At 40.4% G+C, this 17,500-nt stretch overlaps 1 protein-coding gene across 11 annotated transcripts in view; it reads right to left on the minus strand.

Moving 5' to 3' along the window:
- Positions 1-17,500, minus strand: part of QTMAN (queuosine-tRNA mannosyltransferase) — a 189,950-nt gene that overhangs the window by 16,603 nt on the left and 155,847 nt on the right. For 9 of the 11 annotated variants that reach the window (XM_076343133.1, XM_076343125.1, XM_076343131.1 and 6 more), the window contains one exon: positions 1,586-1,695. The exons of 1 other annotated variant lie outside the window; for it this stretch is intronic. In XM_076343133.1, coding sequence (XP_076199248.1) covers positions 1,586-1,695 — 110 coding nt within the window. Of the gene's footprint in view, positions 1-711; positions 752-1,585; positions 1,696-17,500 lie in introns of those variants that run through there. One more of the 11 variants, XM_076343132.1, reaches the window with a different exon arrangement.

The following is a 17,500-nucleotide window of genomic DNA, read 5'->3' on the forward strand; positions in this document are numbered from 1 at the left end:
CATAAAGGAATGATTACTGAATTATGAAATACGTTATGCATTTTTTCTCTTACCAATGACTGTAAACGTGACATTTATAATACTGAGGGAATCTGATCCCATAATTGGAGGGAGAGGAAACACAGTGCCAACAATTTATTAAAAAAAAATCTGTAAAAAATCTCTTAAATGAATTTTCAGTAAAGTATGTGCAACAGGTTTTATTGGTACTTGTTAGCAATGACCTGCATATGTCATTTGTATGAATACGGCCCTATCAAACGCATCGTGATGAGACATATTTCACCACGTTGCCCTTTATATAGACTCTATTTATACACGAAGATGAATGAATTGACAAGACAAGAGGTGCGGCATATAGATTTGATATACTGGCATAAATTTAGGATGATCTACATTATTCATAAGCACTGAAGCCACAAATGAGATATGTAACAACATCCAAAATGAGTGTCAATAGAATCTGTTCCCGCAGTGCACCATCGTATATTCCTATCTGTCACATATTCCTTAGAAATTTCTCCTTCTAAGAAATCTGGTGCGCTCAGTCTGGAAAGCAACGTTGCCTTGGGATCTGCGATAAGACTTGCCTGGAAGAACAGGCTTTCAGAAAACTGTCTGAAAAGAATTGGACAGAAAACACGAAGAATTTCCTGCTCCTGAATTATTACCTCTTTTTCCAGTCCAGCTGTGCCACAGTTGGGGACCCAAAAGTTATTTGGATCAGATCAATTTCTTGGTGTCTTAAAAACTGCAAAATCAAAACTAAAACAATTGAAATATCAGCAGTCCAGCAGGCAACAGTTACGACAGAACTGACAAATAAACTAATCCCAAGTCTATTTTTACAGACTGAAGAGGTGGAGGGATGCAAGTCTACATTTCAGAAAACACGTATGAGCTAAAACACGGGATATTTTGAAGTTCGCCTGTCGTTAACGTACATTTTAAAAAGGTTTAATTTACCGCAAGTGCACCCAGTATGGGATTTGATTATTCTCTTTATTACCACAATATCTCAGGCACAAAGCTGTGTGTATTCAGAATAAACCCTATTTCTTTTTCAGATGGGTGAAACTGCTTACAGAGTAGTGGTTATCAGAAACCAAGAAAAGGAAGGAGTGTGCAAAAGAGTGGTGTAAAAATATCAATGACCACTTTCATGCCAGATACAAACCAGAAGCTCTCCACAGAAGTCCTTAACCTCACGTCTGAAAGGGAACTAAGTGTTTTCACCTGCTACAATCTCAGTCTGGATTTCAGATGAGTGACCTTGGCCTGAAAGATTTTGTTTCCTCTCTGAACCATCCACTCACTCATACCTATCCCTATATTTAAATAAATATAGAAGTGTTGCTGAAATACAAGTCATAAATAAGGTCTTGCACTGCCAAGGAAAAGAAAAAATGCTTACTGTCTTTAATAATTTTCATTTTACAACATATCAGTATTATTTAGTTTTACAACTATCAAGATTTTAACCATGTTCTTTCACTAATATAAGAAAATATGTACATGAAACTACTTCTGGAAATATTTATTTTATGGTAACTTTACAGTAAAGGAAAAAAAAAAGGAAAGGTACCTGGAATTTCAGTGAAAGCCTCTCCAAGGACGGACACATGAAAAGGTAGATCTTTCTCTTTCAGTTTCAGCAGGACTTTAAAGAAAGTTTCAGGATCTTTGTCATGTTCCCTTGAAACAAACAGAACTTATCTCAGCATCACTTATGTTTACTTGTGGAATTGTGGGAGTTTTTTGTTTATCAGAACAGTATTTCGCTTAAATGGTACTTTTGGGGACTAAATGTCTTCAGCATAATTCCCCTCTTTGCTTACGCCACATGGTCGAACGTTTTCCTCAACCCAGCACTCGGGATCAAAACTCAGTTGCATCAGATCCTTATCTCTCTTCCCTGTCTTCAAACGATGCCTTTACTCTTCAAATTACCAACTCTGAAACTGAGAAGGACTGAGTAATATCTCACCTAGCTGAAGGCAAAATCATGTTAAAAAAAGGGTAGGGTAGGAAAAAACACTTTTTTTTTTTTTTGCCTCTCAAAAAATATGTATACAATCTCCATTACAGTTCACCCCCTTTCTCAGGAGGAACAGGTTAATCAAAAACTTTTGCTAAACCCATAGGATTTCCCAAACTGGAATTTTATGAATCCATGCTGTACTCATGAAAAGCTTCTGATCCGTTCAGTGCTTTAGGTAAAGAAGAAAGGAATAAACTAACAGAAGGCATTTGCTACCTTTAGACTTTTAAGGAGTTAACTGGAAGTTAAAGCAGAAAATAAGAAACCTGTATTTATTTATAGTTTCAGCTGAAGAGAATATTAAAGGTTTGTATGGGTATGACACTCAATGCCTTGAAACACAAGGTTGGTTACGTAAAAAGAAAATAAAAAGCCAATTTGCTAATCAATCTTCTTTACTAGCACAGAATGAAAGGTTCAAAAGATACCACAGATGATCTAAATTTCCCAAATTCGGTAAGTTATATTAAAAATAAAATGAGATAATTCCCCCACTCTAAGGTGAATATTACATCTTGCATTTAATTACTCTGCTTTAAATTACTGTATTTCAGACAGATGTGCACCATATGTCTTTAAAATATTTTGGTTTTATTTATTATTTAGAAAATTCCACTGTTTTCCTTCCTGTATTAAGGGAAAATCTATAGCTCAGCTGTCCCGGTGTCTTTCTTCACAGACTAATTTTGTAGAATGAATCTGTAGGTTTGTCACACTGCTATATGAAAGATTAATAATTATATCATTCAGGAAATCTGAAGCCAAATGACATCTGCAGCTCTACATGTGTTAATTTCTCATTCAGTCAATATTTTTGGTTTAGGGAATTAAAACAAATTAATCTTATAATTAATGTGACTACCCTAGGCTGAGAAATCTTCAGGAATTGTGGAGTTTTCAGAATTAGTTGCATTTTCTTAAAATAAAGCCAGACAATAATTACTTTAAGAAGTCCTCCATCTCCCAGATTTGTTTTGTTCCCAAAAATAAGGAGGAATGCAACTGCATAAGCTTCGTAATTTGTTTCACATCTGTGAACCAGGAGTTTTCACGGTGGCTCTAGTAACCGAAGTGGATACGAGCACTGGCTGGGAGAGAGAATTTCTTCCAGTTGCAAAGATCCCAGAACTGCCTACCAGTTTGCCTGCATCCTCCCGCTTAAAATAGTCACCTGTTTCTGCGAGGTAAATTACGGGCAGAAACGTGTTCCCAGGATTTTAGTTCCCTCCAAGTGCCCAGCTGAAAGAGCCAAAATGGGATTACAATGGAGGATTCAGACTTGGCTGGAAGGGAGCATCTCTATCGGAACTGAGCAAGTTTGCAAGGAAAATACCTTTGGCGCCGGGAGTCAGTGTAATTCATTACAATGTTTCCCGTTAGCCTCAGTTTCCCCTAGGCAGGCTTTTGTGGGCGCTTTATACGTGATCCCCGTGAGCCCACCCCGTATCTGATGCTGAGCTATGCACAGCTCATCCCGAGGTGGACCGAAACATCCCCGTTACACGGAGCAGGCAGCCTCGACAGACAGAGCCGCGACGCTTACAGGGATCTTTCCAAGCTCTTCACAGCCGCGCTATCGGCTTCGCAGTCACAAAAAGTCCTTCCAGCAAAGGATATGCTTTCCCTCTCCCTTTCCAGAAGAGACCAGGGGTCCCAGAGGCAGCCAAAAGTGGAGGATGCTGTTGGAGCCACATTGTCAAGGAGCTGGCAGGAGAATACGGAGCCTTACAGCTCGTCGAAGCCACATAAGCTGCACATATTTAGGAAAACTGATAGGAATTGGAAGTTGCAGCTTTGTTTAATAGGTGGGGAAGAACAGAAGGAAAATTTGGCACCCAGAAGGAATGCTGAAAGGGGAAACGTTTCCTCTGCACTGGAGCCTCTCTTATGGGTTTTCTGCTGTAGGTGATCCTCCTTCCATATCCCCTTTTAAAATATTTTGCTTTTACGGGATACTCACAGATTTTAATGACACGTTTTGTGACTCTTGTAGCTTTTCTATCTGGGAGGTCATCTTATTCAATTCATCAGTTCCTGTGACTTTTCCACACCACAACCATTTTATTTTCAGTTAAGACCTACGGAGAGCTTCTAGCACGTGCACCTACAGATTGCAATGTATTATTATTATTGCAAGTTAGTGAAGGTATAGCTGCTCCTGGTAGAAAACAATAAAGAGTACAAGACCACCTCTTTACTGCATCAAAAAGAAGAGAGCTCTGTTTCTTGGCTGACATGGAGAAAATCATATACAATCCAGTCTGCCTTACTCAGCAACAACTGCTAAACACACCAGATTGCCATAGCAGTGATCATGGAAAAAGATGAACACAATATGGAATGTCTGTTCTGTAAAGATCTGCTCAAAATGACGTGCACTTTTGGCTGCATCTGTTGCATTTTTGAGCTTTATTAAACAGTATTAATTATATATACCCCATTTCCTTAAGAAGAACTGCAAAACTGTATAAAAGCCTGATATTAAAATGCAAACTTTTCTTTTAAGATATTATGTTTGGGGAAAAATCAAGCCAATGTGATTCCAGGGTCTGCCTTTGTTGTTTAGTTTAGGTATTTGAAATGCTCTTGTATTTTTACTAGATTTGTTATGCATCTGGTAAAGGAAAAATAAGAACTGGGCATGGTATGAAGATGCTCTAAATTTCATCGTAAGAACATGAAAACATCAGAATGACCAAACTCCAGCTGTAAATGCCACAAATCAGACATAGGCGCCATACCTATACTCGGATTCGAGAGCACTGCCGTTGGAGACATTTAATCTCCACGTTTAGATACTGCACGCTAAATTTTTTATCCCAGGATTTTTTATTTTTGAGTCTAAAACACGTTTTAAGAGAGACGTTTTAAGTCTCTCTTAAGAACTGGCTGAGGTTTAGTGGTCTGGGTACGGGAACGTGGCCCAGGCTTCAGCCTGATTTAGTGACCTCCCTTTGCAATCTGAAATAAAACTTTCAAGACTGTCCTTGAAGTGGGGAATGGGAGGGTGGTGGTATCAGCAGCACCGCTATTGAGCCTCCATTATCTCTGCCTTAGATTTTCTGTTTATAAAATGGGTGTGACTATTATTTTTTCACCACAGAAGGATGCTGTCAGGATTCATTGATGACTTGACATCCCTCTTTTCAGCCTAAAATGATCAAAAAAAGCAACTTCGTAGCACTACGATGATGCTCCTCTATACAATCAATGGCAACAGCGTTCAAAACACCCTTCTGCTGTTCAGGGGTTTTGTGAATTCGGCCTGAGCCCACGAGCCTTACCCATTGCTGGAACTGGAAGGAGAGTGCACGGAGACCAGCTAAACTGGAGTCATTCTCTGGGGCTGCAGGATACCCATATCCCTGACCAGTGATGGAAAACACATTTTTTGAAAAAGAAAAGAAATAGCAGAATTTGGCCCTTTGCATTATTCAGTGCATATTCATCTCTCGAATTTGAGTGAAATTCAGTAAGAGACCCATATGGTCTTCTGTGACTTAATTTAATTTTTTTAAGTATATGTAAACTTATCATACATGGTGATAATCGCAGTTATTTAGGCTTTGGAGGAAGACACGTATAGCTATGCAGTTAGAAAGCAGAAGAGTTGTGGAAAAGAGACAGGACTTGCTCAAAGGGGCAGAACAAATGCAGTCTCTTTAAAAAAAATAAAATTATAAACTACGGTTTGTGCAAGTTAATCAGTAACATAAAAGTGCTAAGCCAGGTGAGAAAGTCTTAATATTTGAGAAAATACTGTGTAAATGGTACGTAATGCTTGTGGTAACAACAGCCCTGTCGTGCCATCTCTCAAGGTGCTACATATTCTGAAAGGGTTACAAATAAGCTCAGCTAAAAGCAGTATTAAAAGGGTTGATCTTAATCTTCTTAGGACATTTAGCATGGGAGATTTTCAGTGGTAGAAAGTCCCAAATTGTGAGGGCACGCAGTAAATATTTCACTTTTTACGGTGCCTTAAATCCAAGCAATCCAAACTGGGTGCATCTCCTCCTGCCTCCCCATTTCGTAAAATCACCTGAACGTCAGATGGGCAAAGGTGGGAAATGGCAACGCTAAAACAGGTACAAAATCTTCAGAAGTTCAAGCAGCATTTTAATTTTTTTTTTTTCCTTTCATTTTTTAGGCTACGTAGCAAGAGCTAAAAGACAGATTTCTGCCTACCTGCAATTATGGCTAGAAAATGGCTGGCAAAATAGGCCACTGAAGTATCACTCATTATTTATGAAGCTGGGCAGCTGTCGTGGAGACAGAAGACTGGCGAGCCGAGGGACACCCAGGGAGGAGAGAAAGGGACAGGGGACATCAGCCAGCGAAGGCGTGAGGGGCAGGGATGGGGCTGGGGAAGTCCGTGAGCACCGAATCAATAATTAAAAGTGAAGGAAATGAAGTTTCTAAGACGAAGGCCTTGAAGTGGATGACAGTGGTCCTTTAGTTTTGGGAAAGTGAAATAGTGAGGAGCAAGTCTGGCAGCAAACAGGGCAGACGAGATGGGCAACGTAAAGGGGAAGAGAACCATAAGAAGAGGGAAAAAAAAATTTAAAAAGACAAATATTCAAGTTGAAAACTAATAAAACGATGGCATATTCAAACCCGGGGGGGGAAAGATAAATATAGGGTAGATAGAAGATAAAAAGGAAAAGGCATAGGCTTGGGAAAAATGAAAGAATACAGAAAAATCAGACTCGGAGATAGAGAGAAGCTGCAGAGAACATTTGAGAGTGCTATCAGTGGTAGAGGAAAGTTCCAGAAAAAAACAGTAAAGACATAAATTAGGAAGCAAAAATAAAACTGCATGGTAATTAAAGGAGGAGAACTGAAGAGGAAGAGAATAAAGAGAGCAAAGGCACGCAGCGGCGTTAGCAGGGAAGCAGAGTGCAGTGAGGATGGAGAACAAAAGCACCACAGAGGAAAAGGTAGAAAATCTGCAGGATCCCTTGTGAAAGTCACCATTTTTGAAAGCATGAAGGTGAAGAAAAGCATGGGCAGCCACTGCTGCCGAGAGAGGGCCGCCAGGCGAGAGCTGCACCTTTATCACACCCAGAGCCAGGAGCTGGAAGGTGCCTTTATCCCAGTAACGTTCTTCGTTTGGGTGATAACAGCAGGAACTTGAGGTTCTTCACTGTTTTGACTGATACGGTACAGACTCGGGGAGGGTGATGAAGGATGCCACAGGCTGATAAGAGGACTCATATGACATCAGCCTCCTGTTGACCCTGTATCTGTCCAGGGCATTCTCAAGAAGCAAACAGCAGCACATCAATAAATGGTGCAGTCCTCGCACGCACACTCCGCTGAGCTAGAAACGGAGCTCCATTTCACGTCAAACCTAACCTAAAGAACAATATCCGTGATTTTTTCACTGTATTTACCGTATTGATTATTTTACTTTGATATTTTACGTTAAATCTTGAGCTTAGCAAAATTTGAATATAGGTTCATTATAATCTAATAATGTTAGAAAGTAGCAGCGTAGTTACAAAAAACCCGAGCCTGGCCTTCAAAACAGAGATTTGCAGAGTTCTGGTCTTTTCCTGACACTGATTTCCCACGAGACAGCTCTGCCCAGGTTTCCCCATCTGTAAGATACGGTCTTACAGGAATTTTCATTTACAGAAATGTGGTGAGGATCGGAGTCAGTAAAATACTTCAGTAGGATAATAATATTCTTAAAGTAAGAGGACTCATGTTACAAGCCTATTCAATATACCAAATGAAATACATTCTAGTAATTATTTTCACGGAGGACAGAGGACTTTCCTAAATCAAATGACTTTAATATACATTTTCTATGTTAAGATTGGGGAAAAAAAAAAAGGGGGGACAAAAAAATTAAAATTCTAATACCAAATTTCTGGTAACAATGCTCATGATAACTGCAAAAGAGGAAATATTACTGCCGGGAAAGAGCTATTAGAAAAGAAACAGGGGAAAAAGAAGTAACTATGAAAATGCAAACATGAAGGAAAAGTTAATTGCTTTCCATTTATTCAATTTATCACAGTATTTTTCCGTCTTTTTACATTTACAACATGAGGTAGAGGTAGACTGTAAATATGTAGTTAAGTCCAATGAGTTTTCTTCTTCAGCTGATATGCTCACAAAATGTCTTTGCTGTAATTGTGCCTCTAAACATTGTCTGGCATCATCAGCATCAAAAGTTACCACAATATCTAATACCCCCTCAGTTAACAGAAAATGGAGTCAAGTAGAAACAAATGTTTTTGCATAAATGGCACTGAAAAAAAGGACACTACGGAATAAATTTTAGCTAGCGATTTGGAGGTCCTACAAGCAAAAAAGGTCCCGATCCTTCCCTGTGCTTGCAAAACACCTCTGCAAGCCAAGGAGTTAAAAAATGGCACCAGAGAGGCAAAAAGCAGCCAAACAGTACCAGCAAATACAGTGTTTTATTTTCTATTCTAGCCTGTGACGTATTTACAGTGAGGAGTGTGTATTTTACCTTCTGATTTTTTCAAATTGCTGGCCTGAGAAAAATGCACTTTGCTTTACGCTGGAAAAGCATTTTCTCCTATCTTGTGTTATCTAGAAGAGATTCATAAAAAAAAGAACCTTGGGAGTTTATTGTTTAGATTCTTCTTCTTCCCCCCTCACAATTCATGAAGAAAAAAAATCAAAATAAAATATTGCGCATTCTCTAACCAAAGAAACCTCAGGATCAGCATCAGTCATTGAGCCTCCTGCTTATTTCCTAAAGAGAGATGAACCTTCGAAGAGAAAGACCAGCATTTGGTCTCGGTTACCTTGGTGTAAAAATCAGTGCACTTTCATTCAGATGCCTTTTCATTTCTTTTACTCCCACTTAGAGAACCTAGCTTGTCACAAGTATAGGATTCAGATATAAACCATTTTACTCAAATTTGCAACACAACCCAGTAACTGCTACGGACTACCCCCAGATAGTTTCTTTAAAAAAAAAAAAAAAATTAAAATTAACTTCCTTTTGTGTTCCAAAGGTAACATAACAATTGGTTTCCTGTTGTCGGGAGTCATGGTAGGCAAGATAAAATAATCTGAGTGACCCTGACAGCCCTGATAACCATACACAATATATCCTATTGTAATTCAACACACTATAAAAAAGTCTTGTCGTGGTAATAATAGATGGGTACGAATGTGATAAAAGTGGATAAAAATCTGCTCAGGTGGTTCCTTGGAAGAACAGAAGAAGAATCAAACATAAGTTACTACATAAAAACTACATTGCTACACGTTTGCCTGGGAATGGCAATCCCACCGTACAAGACCCTCTGTGGTCGCCACGGTGGACTCACATCACCAAACCACAACTACTTAATACTCCACCGGATACGCTGCCTGGGTCAAAAAATAAGTCCTGGTCCTTACTGAGTAATACCCCGAGAGGAATTAGCTCAGGTACCTAACATAACTCATCTTTTTGGATTTGTGAAGCTGTCATCTCCAAGGATGAAGCTCCTAAGCAGGAACTTTCTTGGCACCATGACCAAGGCTTGAAACTCATTATTCAACAAGATTAAAGTCACTACAAATCTCACCGCTTTCAGAATGAGGAATCAACTCACTTCATTGAGTCAGTTTTTGCACGGACATAACTGAGAAAAAGCAGAGATTAGAGGACAAAGGGAGGGAAAAAAGGGTGAAGACATGGAGAAAAGGAAAGCAGGGAAGGAAAAGAAAGGAAAGGGAGAAGAGAGTCAAACAGTTGCAGGGCGAAGAAGAGAAAACTAATTAAAAAGAGCTTTGAAGGAAGAAACATAACCCCCCTTATTACTGGTGAAAATAAGGAAGAATATTAGATCATTTGCTTAGAAAATATTTGATTTTTGTCTCTTGGAGGGTATTCACATACTTTGGTCAGGGGTGCTGTGAATTACAAAGGGGGCTGCTGGCACCGTCTGCTAAGTTTGCCTGGGACTTCTTATTACAAAACCTTTTCTGTCCTTGTTTGTGATGTTTCCCAAGACTGAGGCTATCTTGAACTATAACTTTCTAGAAAAATTCTGCCAAAAGTTTTCCAGAACATCCAAAGAACAAGATTTAAAAGAACCCAACGCTACCCAGTAAAACTGCCAACCATACCTTGCATATATTAAATTTCAAATAAGCCTCTGTTTTAAGTCCTTGAACCTCTCTTTGTTTTAGAGGACGAACTGAATATTTGGATGCGTTTGATTTGGAGTCAAAGATATGGGTTTTTTTTGCATGTGTTGGAAGTATTCCTAAAAATGTAGCCAAGCCTTTGAAAAATTTCTTTTTGTGCCTGGTCACTGAACGGTCCATGTGTCTTGGGCACACCTTAGGCTAAAGCTGAGCAAGACAGTCCTACTGTCGCAGGTCAGGCTGCTAAAACCCAGGCAGGATCTAACATCTGAACTGAAAACACAGAACTTGCCTTCACTTTCAAGGATTCCTCTATTGGTTTCAGAATAAAATTACTGGCCTTTGCAGAATAAAGAACTGGTTTATATGCATTGAAAATAAGGAACAACAAGAAAATGGAAGATTTGGTTAAGAAAACAAAGCGGCGTAAGAGAGGGGTTGAAGAGGCAGAAAGTGGTAATGGTAATGTGTGCTTTTCTAGTTTGACTAAAAGTCTCAGATGTGGACTAGAATAAAGCAAAGGGGACAAATAAGATCTGATCAAGTTGACCAGTTATGCAAGAATAGCACGGCAAAGAAGTAGTGAACTGAGTGAAGAAGTAGAGAGATGGGGAAAATATACAACACAAGGCCAGTTCATATGGAAAAAAATGTGATAAGCTGAATAAGGACACCAGTATAAGAGACCAAGAGGACAACACAGTCAGGTTGGACAATGGGGCTTAGGAGAAAACAGGAACCAACGTGTTGTACAAGGTCCCTTGCACAGGCAGGGAGGGTGACCGAAATGATGGAGACAGAGAAAGGCTGAGAAACTGGAGAAGAAAATGAGATGCAAATTTGCTGCACAAGGAGACTATATGGGAGGACATGCCCGAGGAACTGAGCATAGCAAAGAGAAAAGGGAGAGGTTTGAAAGAGAAAGACCAAGACCAGCTTGGGTGAATGGAGCAGAAAAGGATTGTTTTGATGGCAATAGGTGGAAGAGTGTAAGCCCCCTTCCTTCAGAGCCTTGAGAGGACCCCTTAGTCCCACCGGTTCACGTGCGTTTCTGCTCAAAGACTTGGGTTTTGCAGTTGTACCAGAGAAGAAAGACACAACAAAATGAGTGCCCCATCATGGAAAAAGGGAGAGCCAAGCTTACTGGAGCTTTTATGGCAAACTGACACTTCTATTCCAAACTTAAATAATCTTCAAATGTCCAGGTGATGCAGCTGTAGTCTTACATTAACACAAACTCAGTTTTTCAACCATGGCTGAAACATTTATTGTAACAGGCTTCAGAGGATGGCACTAGAGTGGCTGCCTTATGAGCATCTGGAAAGCACAGGGGGAGTGAAGATGGAAGGTTTCTGCATGTGATATTTTAAGCAGAACCTTTATGGTATTTAACTTTTTTCTTGTATTTAAGAAAACAGATACATCAGAGTGCAAAACCATCCCATGGAGCAGAAAACCACTCATGGGGCTTGGATTTTGCTGTTGTTACAGGTAACAGTGCTCTTACAATCTGATACAATGGTTTACTACTTGCACCCCAGGTAAGACGCTGCTTCAACTTTGACTTTACAGGAGTGGAAAAAGGGTTTACACCAACTTGCTCTAAATGCAATGAGAAACAGAATTGGGCCACGGAGCTTAAATATAGAAAATAGAGTGCTTAGTGGAATTGAAAGAACTAAGTGTATTTGGGGAAGCAGTGAGTAAAAAAGTAAGTTTTATTTTAATACAATTCTTTTTCAGCCTATTAAGTTCTCCAGTATCAGAATGAAGTCTGCTGAAAGTTAGTAAATAAAGGCTTTCAGGAGAGCTTTATTAAATCACTTATGACTTATCAAGTTAAAACTCCCACTCAGATATCTTAATAAAACTTTCAGAGAATACATTTAATTTTCCTGGAAGTCAGAAGCCAATTACTAACTACAGGAGTTACTGTCGGCTACACCACCGATCAGCTTTCTGTAAATAGAATCTTTACCAACAACTTGAATTAGTTCGCTAAAGTTTCGGTTTCTGAAGGTCAAATAACCATGTAACTGCTTAATAAAGAAGCAAAGAAGTACCTCTAAATATCTCCAAGCTCTGATGGGCTTATATTCTGCTCCTTAGGTGAGGTATTAGCAAAGCTTATTTATTTTCATTTCCAAGGCTTTTATTTGCTCATTCCCTTGTGGTAAAGCTGATTTCCATGATGATTCCCTTCTTAATTTTAATACCCTTTTTACTCATCATATAGACATAAGAATTTTCCATAAAATAATGAAACCCTTCCAAAGGAAATGAAGACAACTAGGAGAGGAAAGTAAACTACAGCTTACTTCTTTTCCCCCCCCCCAATTAATTGATCCACTGTCATATGCATATATGAAAGATTTTTTTTAATGAAAAGAAAATAAGGTTAATTAACATAAAACCCCTCACTCCTTGAGATAGTGAATTTTGTATTTTATCCATGCTGCCTTAAGTGCCTTGATTTCCCAGTAATGACCTAGTTCTCCTAATGAGTAACATTAACCCCTGGCTGTAGCTGTCCAGGACTTAATTGTCAACTGGAGCTGAAATAGGAGAGTTTGCCGATCAGCAGGTATGTGGTATATTAACTCATGTTATTTCAGACCCTAATAAATAAATCTGTTGCTAAGGCAACAGGAGCATCAGCTGTATCACTTTTTCCTTCTTTTTTTTCCCCCCTTTTTAAAGGAAACTGCCTTTCACACCGAGCTTTTAAAAAAGAAAATTAACTACATGTAACCATAATTAGACGAAACATCGTTTCTCATCTCAGAAACATATCTACATTAATGAAAAAAGGCATTCAAAAAGAGGACTGCTTTCTGCTGTGACCAGGGTAACTGAAATTATTTCCTTCAACTGAGGGAATGCAATTTGAAGTATATATCTGAGTGAGAACAGATCACAAAATATTTTCGGTCTTTGTATTTCTGAGATGGTTCCCCTCTCCTTTAGTACACTGCTGATGCCGACAGAGCAAACTGCTTCAACTATTAATCAGGAGCCCAGGCAATTGAAACCATAGGAGAAAAAAATACCACCCAAACCCAAACACCTTCACTACCCTCTGTGAATCTTTCGATATGATTGGCAGACGTGCAATCTTTTGGAAAGCTAAAGACTACCCCATTTTCAGCTCATCAGATTTACCCGCTAAGGAAAATTTAGGCACCTGATTTAAAGGTAGATGCCATTGCTCCTCCCTCTCCCATGGAGGCAGTTACCTGATCCTTGCATGGGAAAAGCAAGAGGAAGGCTGGGGCAACACAAACGCACCTCCAAAGGCAGACGTGATTTGTGAGCTGTGCTGCAAAAGCTGGTAACTCACTTACTGCCTCAGTTTCTCCGCCTCTGAGATCGGATCCTCAATACTCCTGTTTTAGAATAACAGATTCAAGGTTTTGTAGAAAGGCAAGGCGTATACAAGTGCAGGTAGTACATGTATCTTTGTGTTCCATAAGGTTTGGGAAGGAAGATCTTGGTACTCTTTGTCGGGGGTGATGCGCTGCTGAGGTCTCTCAGAGCCTCGCAGCCCTCACTTAATTCCTGCCATTCTACCATGGGATGAATTTAAATTTTCAAAATTTTCAAAACGGTTAGGTTCACATTTAGTTTATGACTACAGGACAGTTCTTCCGAATCTCTAGTTATCCGCATGTCAACCAGAGATCAGGCAGGAAGGGAACTGAAGAGAGGTTCATAAGGCCAATTACTGCTTTTGGAATACTTACTATGGGCTCTGCTCGTACTATAAACATAACAAACTGCTCCTCAAAATTATATCTGGCTTTTTAGATGAAGAATATAGAGGTAATACAAAGCATCTTTTTTTCTGTTATCAAAATTAGAGACGCTTTCTCCTCTGGACTATCAACTTCTTACAGCCCTTCAAGGAAACATGCTATAGGAAAAATGGAAAAAATGATGCTGAGATGTCCACTACAGCAGAAGTAGTCTTCGTTATATGCTGAACTTTTCTGCAAGCTCTTAAAAACAGTGATCAAGGAACAGTGGATCTTCCACTGAAAGGGGTCAATACCCCAAATCTCCACCCCTGGGAAGAAGTGCCAAGGTTAGATTTCACCAATGAATGAGCAATGGAAGAAGAATGGATACTTCCAAACTCCCTTTCAGTTAACCTTTAAATCTGAACTTCTTGGGGTATTTCATTAGCTTTCTTATTTGCTATTTATAAAAACCTAGTATCTGCTCTCAAACTGAACTCTAGCTTGCATGAAAGTGACGTTAGACTATTTCTGGTTTGCTTTAGGTGTTCAGGAAGTGAGGGTGTCAGCTTCTACTTAATCAGGTGTCTCTACGTACACTTTCATGGCACTGGCTCGTTCACCACGTGTCATCTGTATTGCAGCCCTGGTGAATACCGTTTTCTTTGGGAGTATTAGATAGCTTTTCTTAGACACTGCTAAAAAGTTTCCGTTTTGAAATTGTTATTGTACATCCTATGGGCTTTTTATCGTATCTGGTACCTTTTAGTTAAGGCTGTATTAACACTTGCATTTTAAGCCTTTGTTTTCAGTCTGTCTTATCTATCCACCACATTCACCTTTTTGGATTAAATTCGCCAGAATCAGTTGCTTTTCAAAGATGAGGTTTCCCTCCAGGAACCCACTCCCCATTCAGCACGGATCTAGAGCCAAATTCTCCACTGCCTTCCCGTGCAAAGGGGCAGAACAGACCCGGTCAGCTATGATTTCCCTGAAACAACACACAACCTCTGCCCTCTTTATATGACATTGCACAAGTGGCCACCCGGTGGGGAGGAGTAGGACCACGGCCCTTTCTTCTACGTGCTCTCTGCAGGCTGTTTACAATGTTGAGGACGCCTGTTGAGGCTAACAGCATTTATGGGTACTCAAAGGTGATTTCTAGGTGGAGCATCTAGTCTTTTGTCGTCTTTTGCTGTCTTTCCATACCTGCATCTTGATGGGATAAACTTTGGTCCAAAATATTCGACAGCCTGAGGAAAATATGGCTTGGGTATCGATCCAATGTATTCTCAAATGTCTCTATATTAAATAGTTTTGAATTCTGAATTCAAAGGCAAACAGTAACTACACAAATTCTGTATTGCACTGCCAAGATAAAGAGGAACAAGGCGCTACTATTAAAAAAACGCCTTTCCAGGCTCCTCTCCCTCACAGTTTGCAGAGGACTTGTGCTCAGCTCACTAATGAAGAGCTGCCCCATCACAGAAGGCACAACACTGACTGCACTATCAGGGACAAGCCCTTCCCAAGGACTCGCTCCTGAGTGAAGGGGACCAGGTCCGCACGGTGGGCAACCACATGTTAGTACAGCAACAAGCTTTCCTCCACGGATTCATTTCTTCAGCTCTTTGACTTTGTGATACTCTACATTAAAAACAGGCAACTGGGCACAGCGCTATCTCTGTACACACCATTTTCCCTTAGACCAGAAATCTTCAGATACTTTTGCAATCTAGATCTTTTTGTCTTCTGAATGTCCTCATCGTGATTTCCACCGCCGTTCCTCCCGCTCCTGTATCTCCTGCCCCATGTCCTTCCCCACGCTCTTGTCACACACTGGTACGTACGGACACGAGATAACGGGCTTATCTGATCTTCCACGTGAATTGATAGCAGCTATTTGTTTGCATGTGTGTGTAAATTCTCACAGATTCCCCGTGTGATCTTTTATCACGCCCGTACAACCAGGGGAAGAAGAATTGATTTCTGACAACTTTCTCTTATCAAGTCTTTAACTGGTGAGATGATACAGCGCCCACAGAGAAAGAAGAAAAAACATAAGGCTTGGGTGAATGCCTTGAGTTAAAAGAAGCACTGCAGGTCTTCTCCATGAGAGAGAGACATAAAGAGCCTCAAATCTTATAATAAAATTACGTACACGTCACCTGGATGACGTGACTATGGTTGGGGGTGCAGCGGGTTTGTAGCTTTGCACATCTACTGTCACGCTCACGTGCAAAAAGAGCTGAGGAACACGCTGGTGTACCCCAATTACTGCAAACCAAGATTTGTCAAGCGTCTGTGACCTCGTTGGGGGGCAGTGAGAGGGAATAACGTACATCTATAAATGCTGGTGGGTTAGTTTCGGGGGGGAGAGGAGGATTGTGCCGCACCGGTCAATGCCACCTCAATACACTCGTGGTTCATCAAATAAGTATTTTATCACCCTGCAATGAAAACCTGTGGGACAGCACAAAGTTCTGATCAAGTCTGGGAACTTTGTGCATTTTGCTCTCTGTTTCCAGCAAAGCCCATGCGCACAAAGGGAAGAGTAATTCCTTGGCATAGCCCTTGCAAGAAAGCAGCTCGGAAACCCATCGCAGTCTTTTATCCCGATCCTTGGCCATAAGTCATTTCTATTAGCAGCGCCTTGCTATAGATGTTTATAACAAAACATTAAAGACTTGGTGAGAAAGGAGAAAACAAATTACTCTGCGGAGAACCTAGCAACTCTGCTAAAATACTGTCAGTTATTTATCTGCTGTCGGCAGAGGTTGCACACTGTAATGCTCGACAGGCTCGGATTCGGGGGGGATGGAGAGAAGGGGCAGGGATTGCATCAAAGGGCCTGTTCTCATGCAAAGGCATTTTAACACCGATTTAAAGCGAGAACGTGTCTGCTAGGGAATGTCACTTCAGATTTTGATGCGTTTCCAAGCAGGCAGGGCCTACGTTGGGTTGACTTAGCGGGAGAGGTGTTGGGGCTAACGCCGTGTTTTAGGGTGCTGGCGGTCCCCGTGTAGCACTAACGCAATGAGGTCAGCATCACTTCGTTTCGAGAGGTTTTCTGTAACAACAGCATGACTTCACAAAGATATTTTTTTTTATGGTTTAGCCAAAGGGGTTTTTTTGTTAGGTGAAGGGGAACACAGGAACATAAAAAAAAAAAAAAATAAATCTTCCTTTTCTATTTTTTTTTTCCCCCAAATGAAAACCACATGTAAATCATCAGGGTAGACAATGGTCGTTAAGTATTATTGTATAGGACAGTATCTGCGAGCGCTTCGTGCTGGAATACGAGCAGGATACCACTGCCAGTTTTACACACAAAAACCCCCTCGCACATTACAACACTTGGCTAAAATTAGTCCGCTTTATGAAGAGGCTCGCGCTAGGCCTAAGAAGGGGATGCTTTTAACTGCTGATGCCTGAATAAGGCACGCGATGCGTTCGTCTCTAATAAGACGACGAGTGCTTATTTTTGGCTACACTGCGCGGCGAAGGGGCTGCTTCCAGCCCCTTCTTTTCACCTGTGCGATCCAGGCTGAGGGTGCTCGGATGTTCGGCGAATGCTAAACCGGCGCCTTAATTTTCT

This window comes from Aptenodytes patagonicus, chromosome 6 (assembly GCF_965638725.1).
Source record: "Aptenodytes patagonicus chromosome 6, bAptPat1.pri.cur, whole genome shotgun sequence".
NCBI lineage: Eukaryota > Metazoa > Chordata > Aves > Sphenisciformes > Spheniscidae > Aptenodytes > Aptenodytes patagonicus.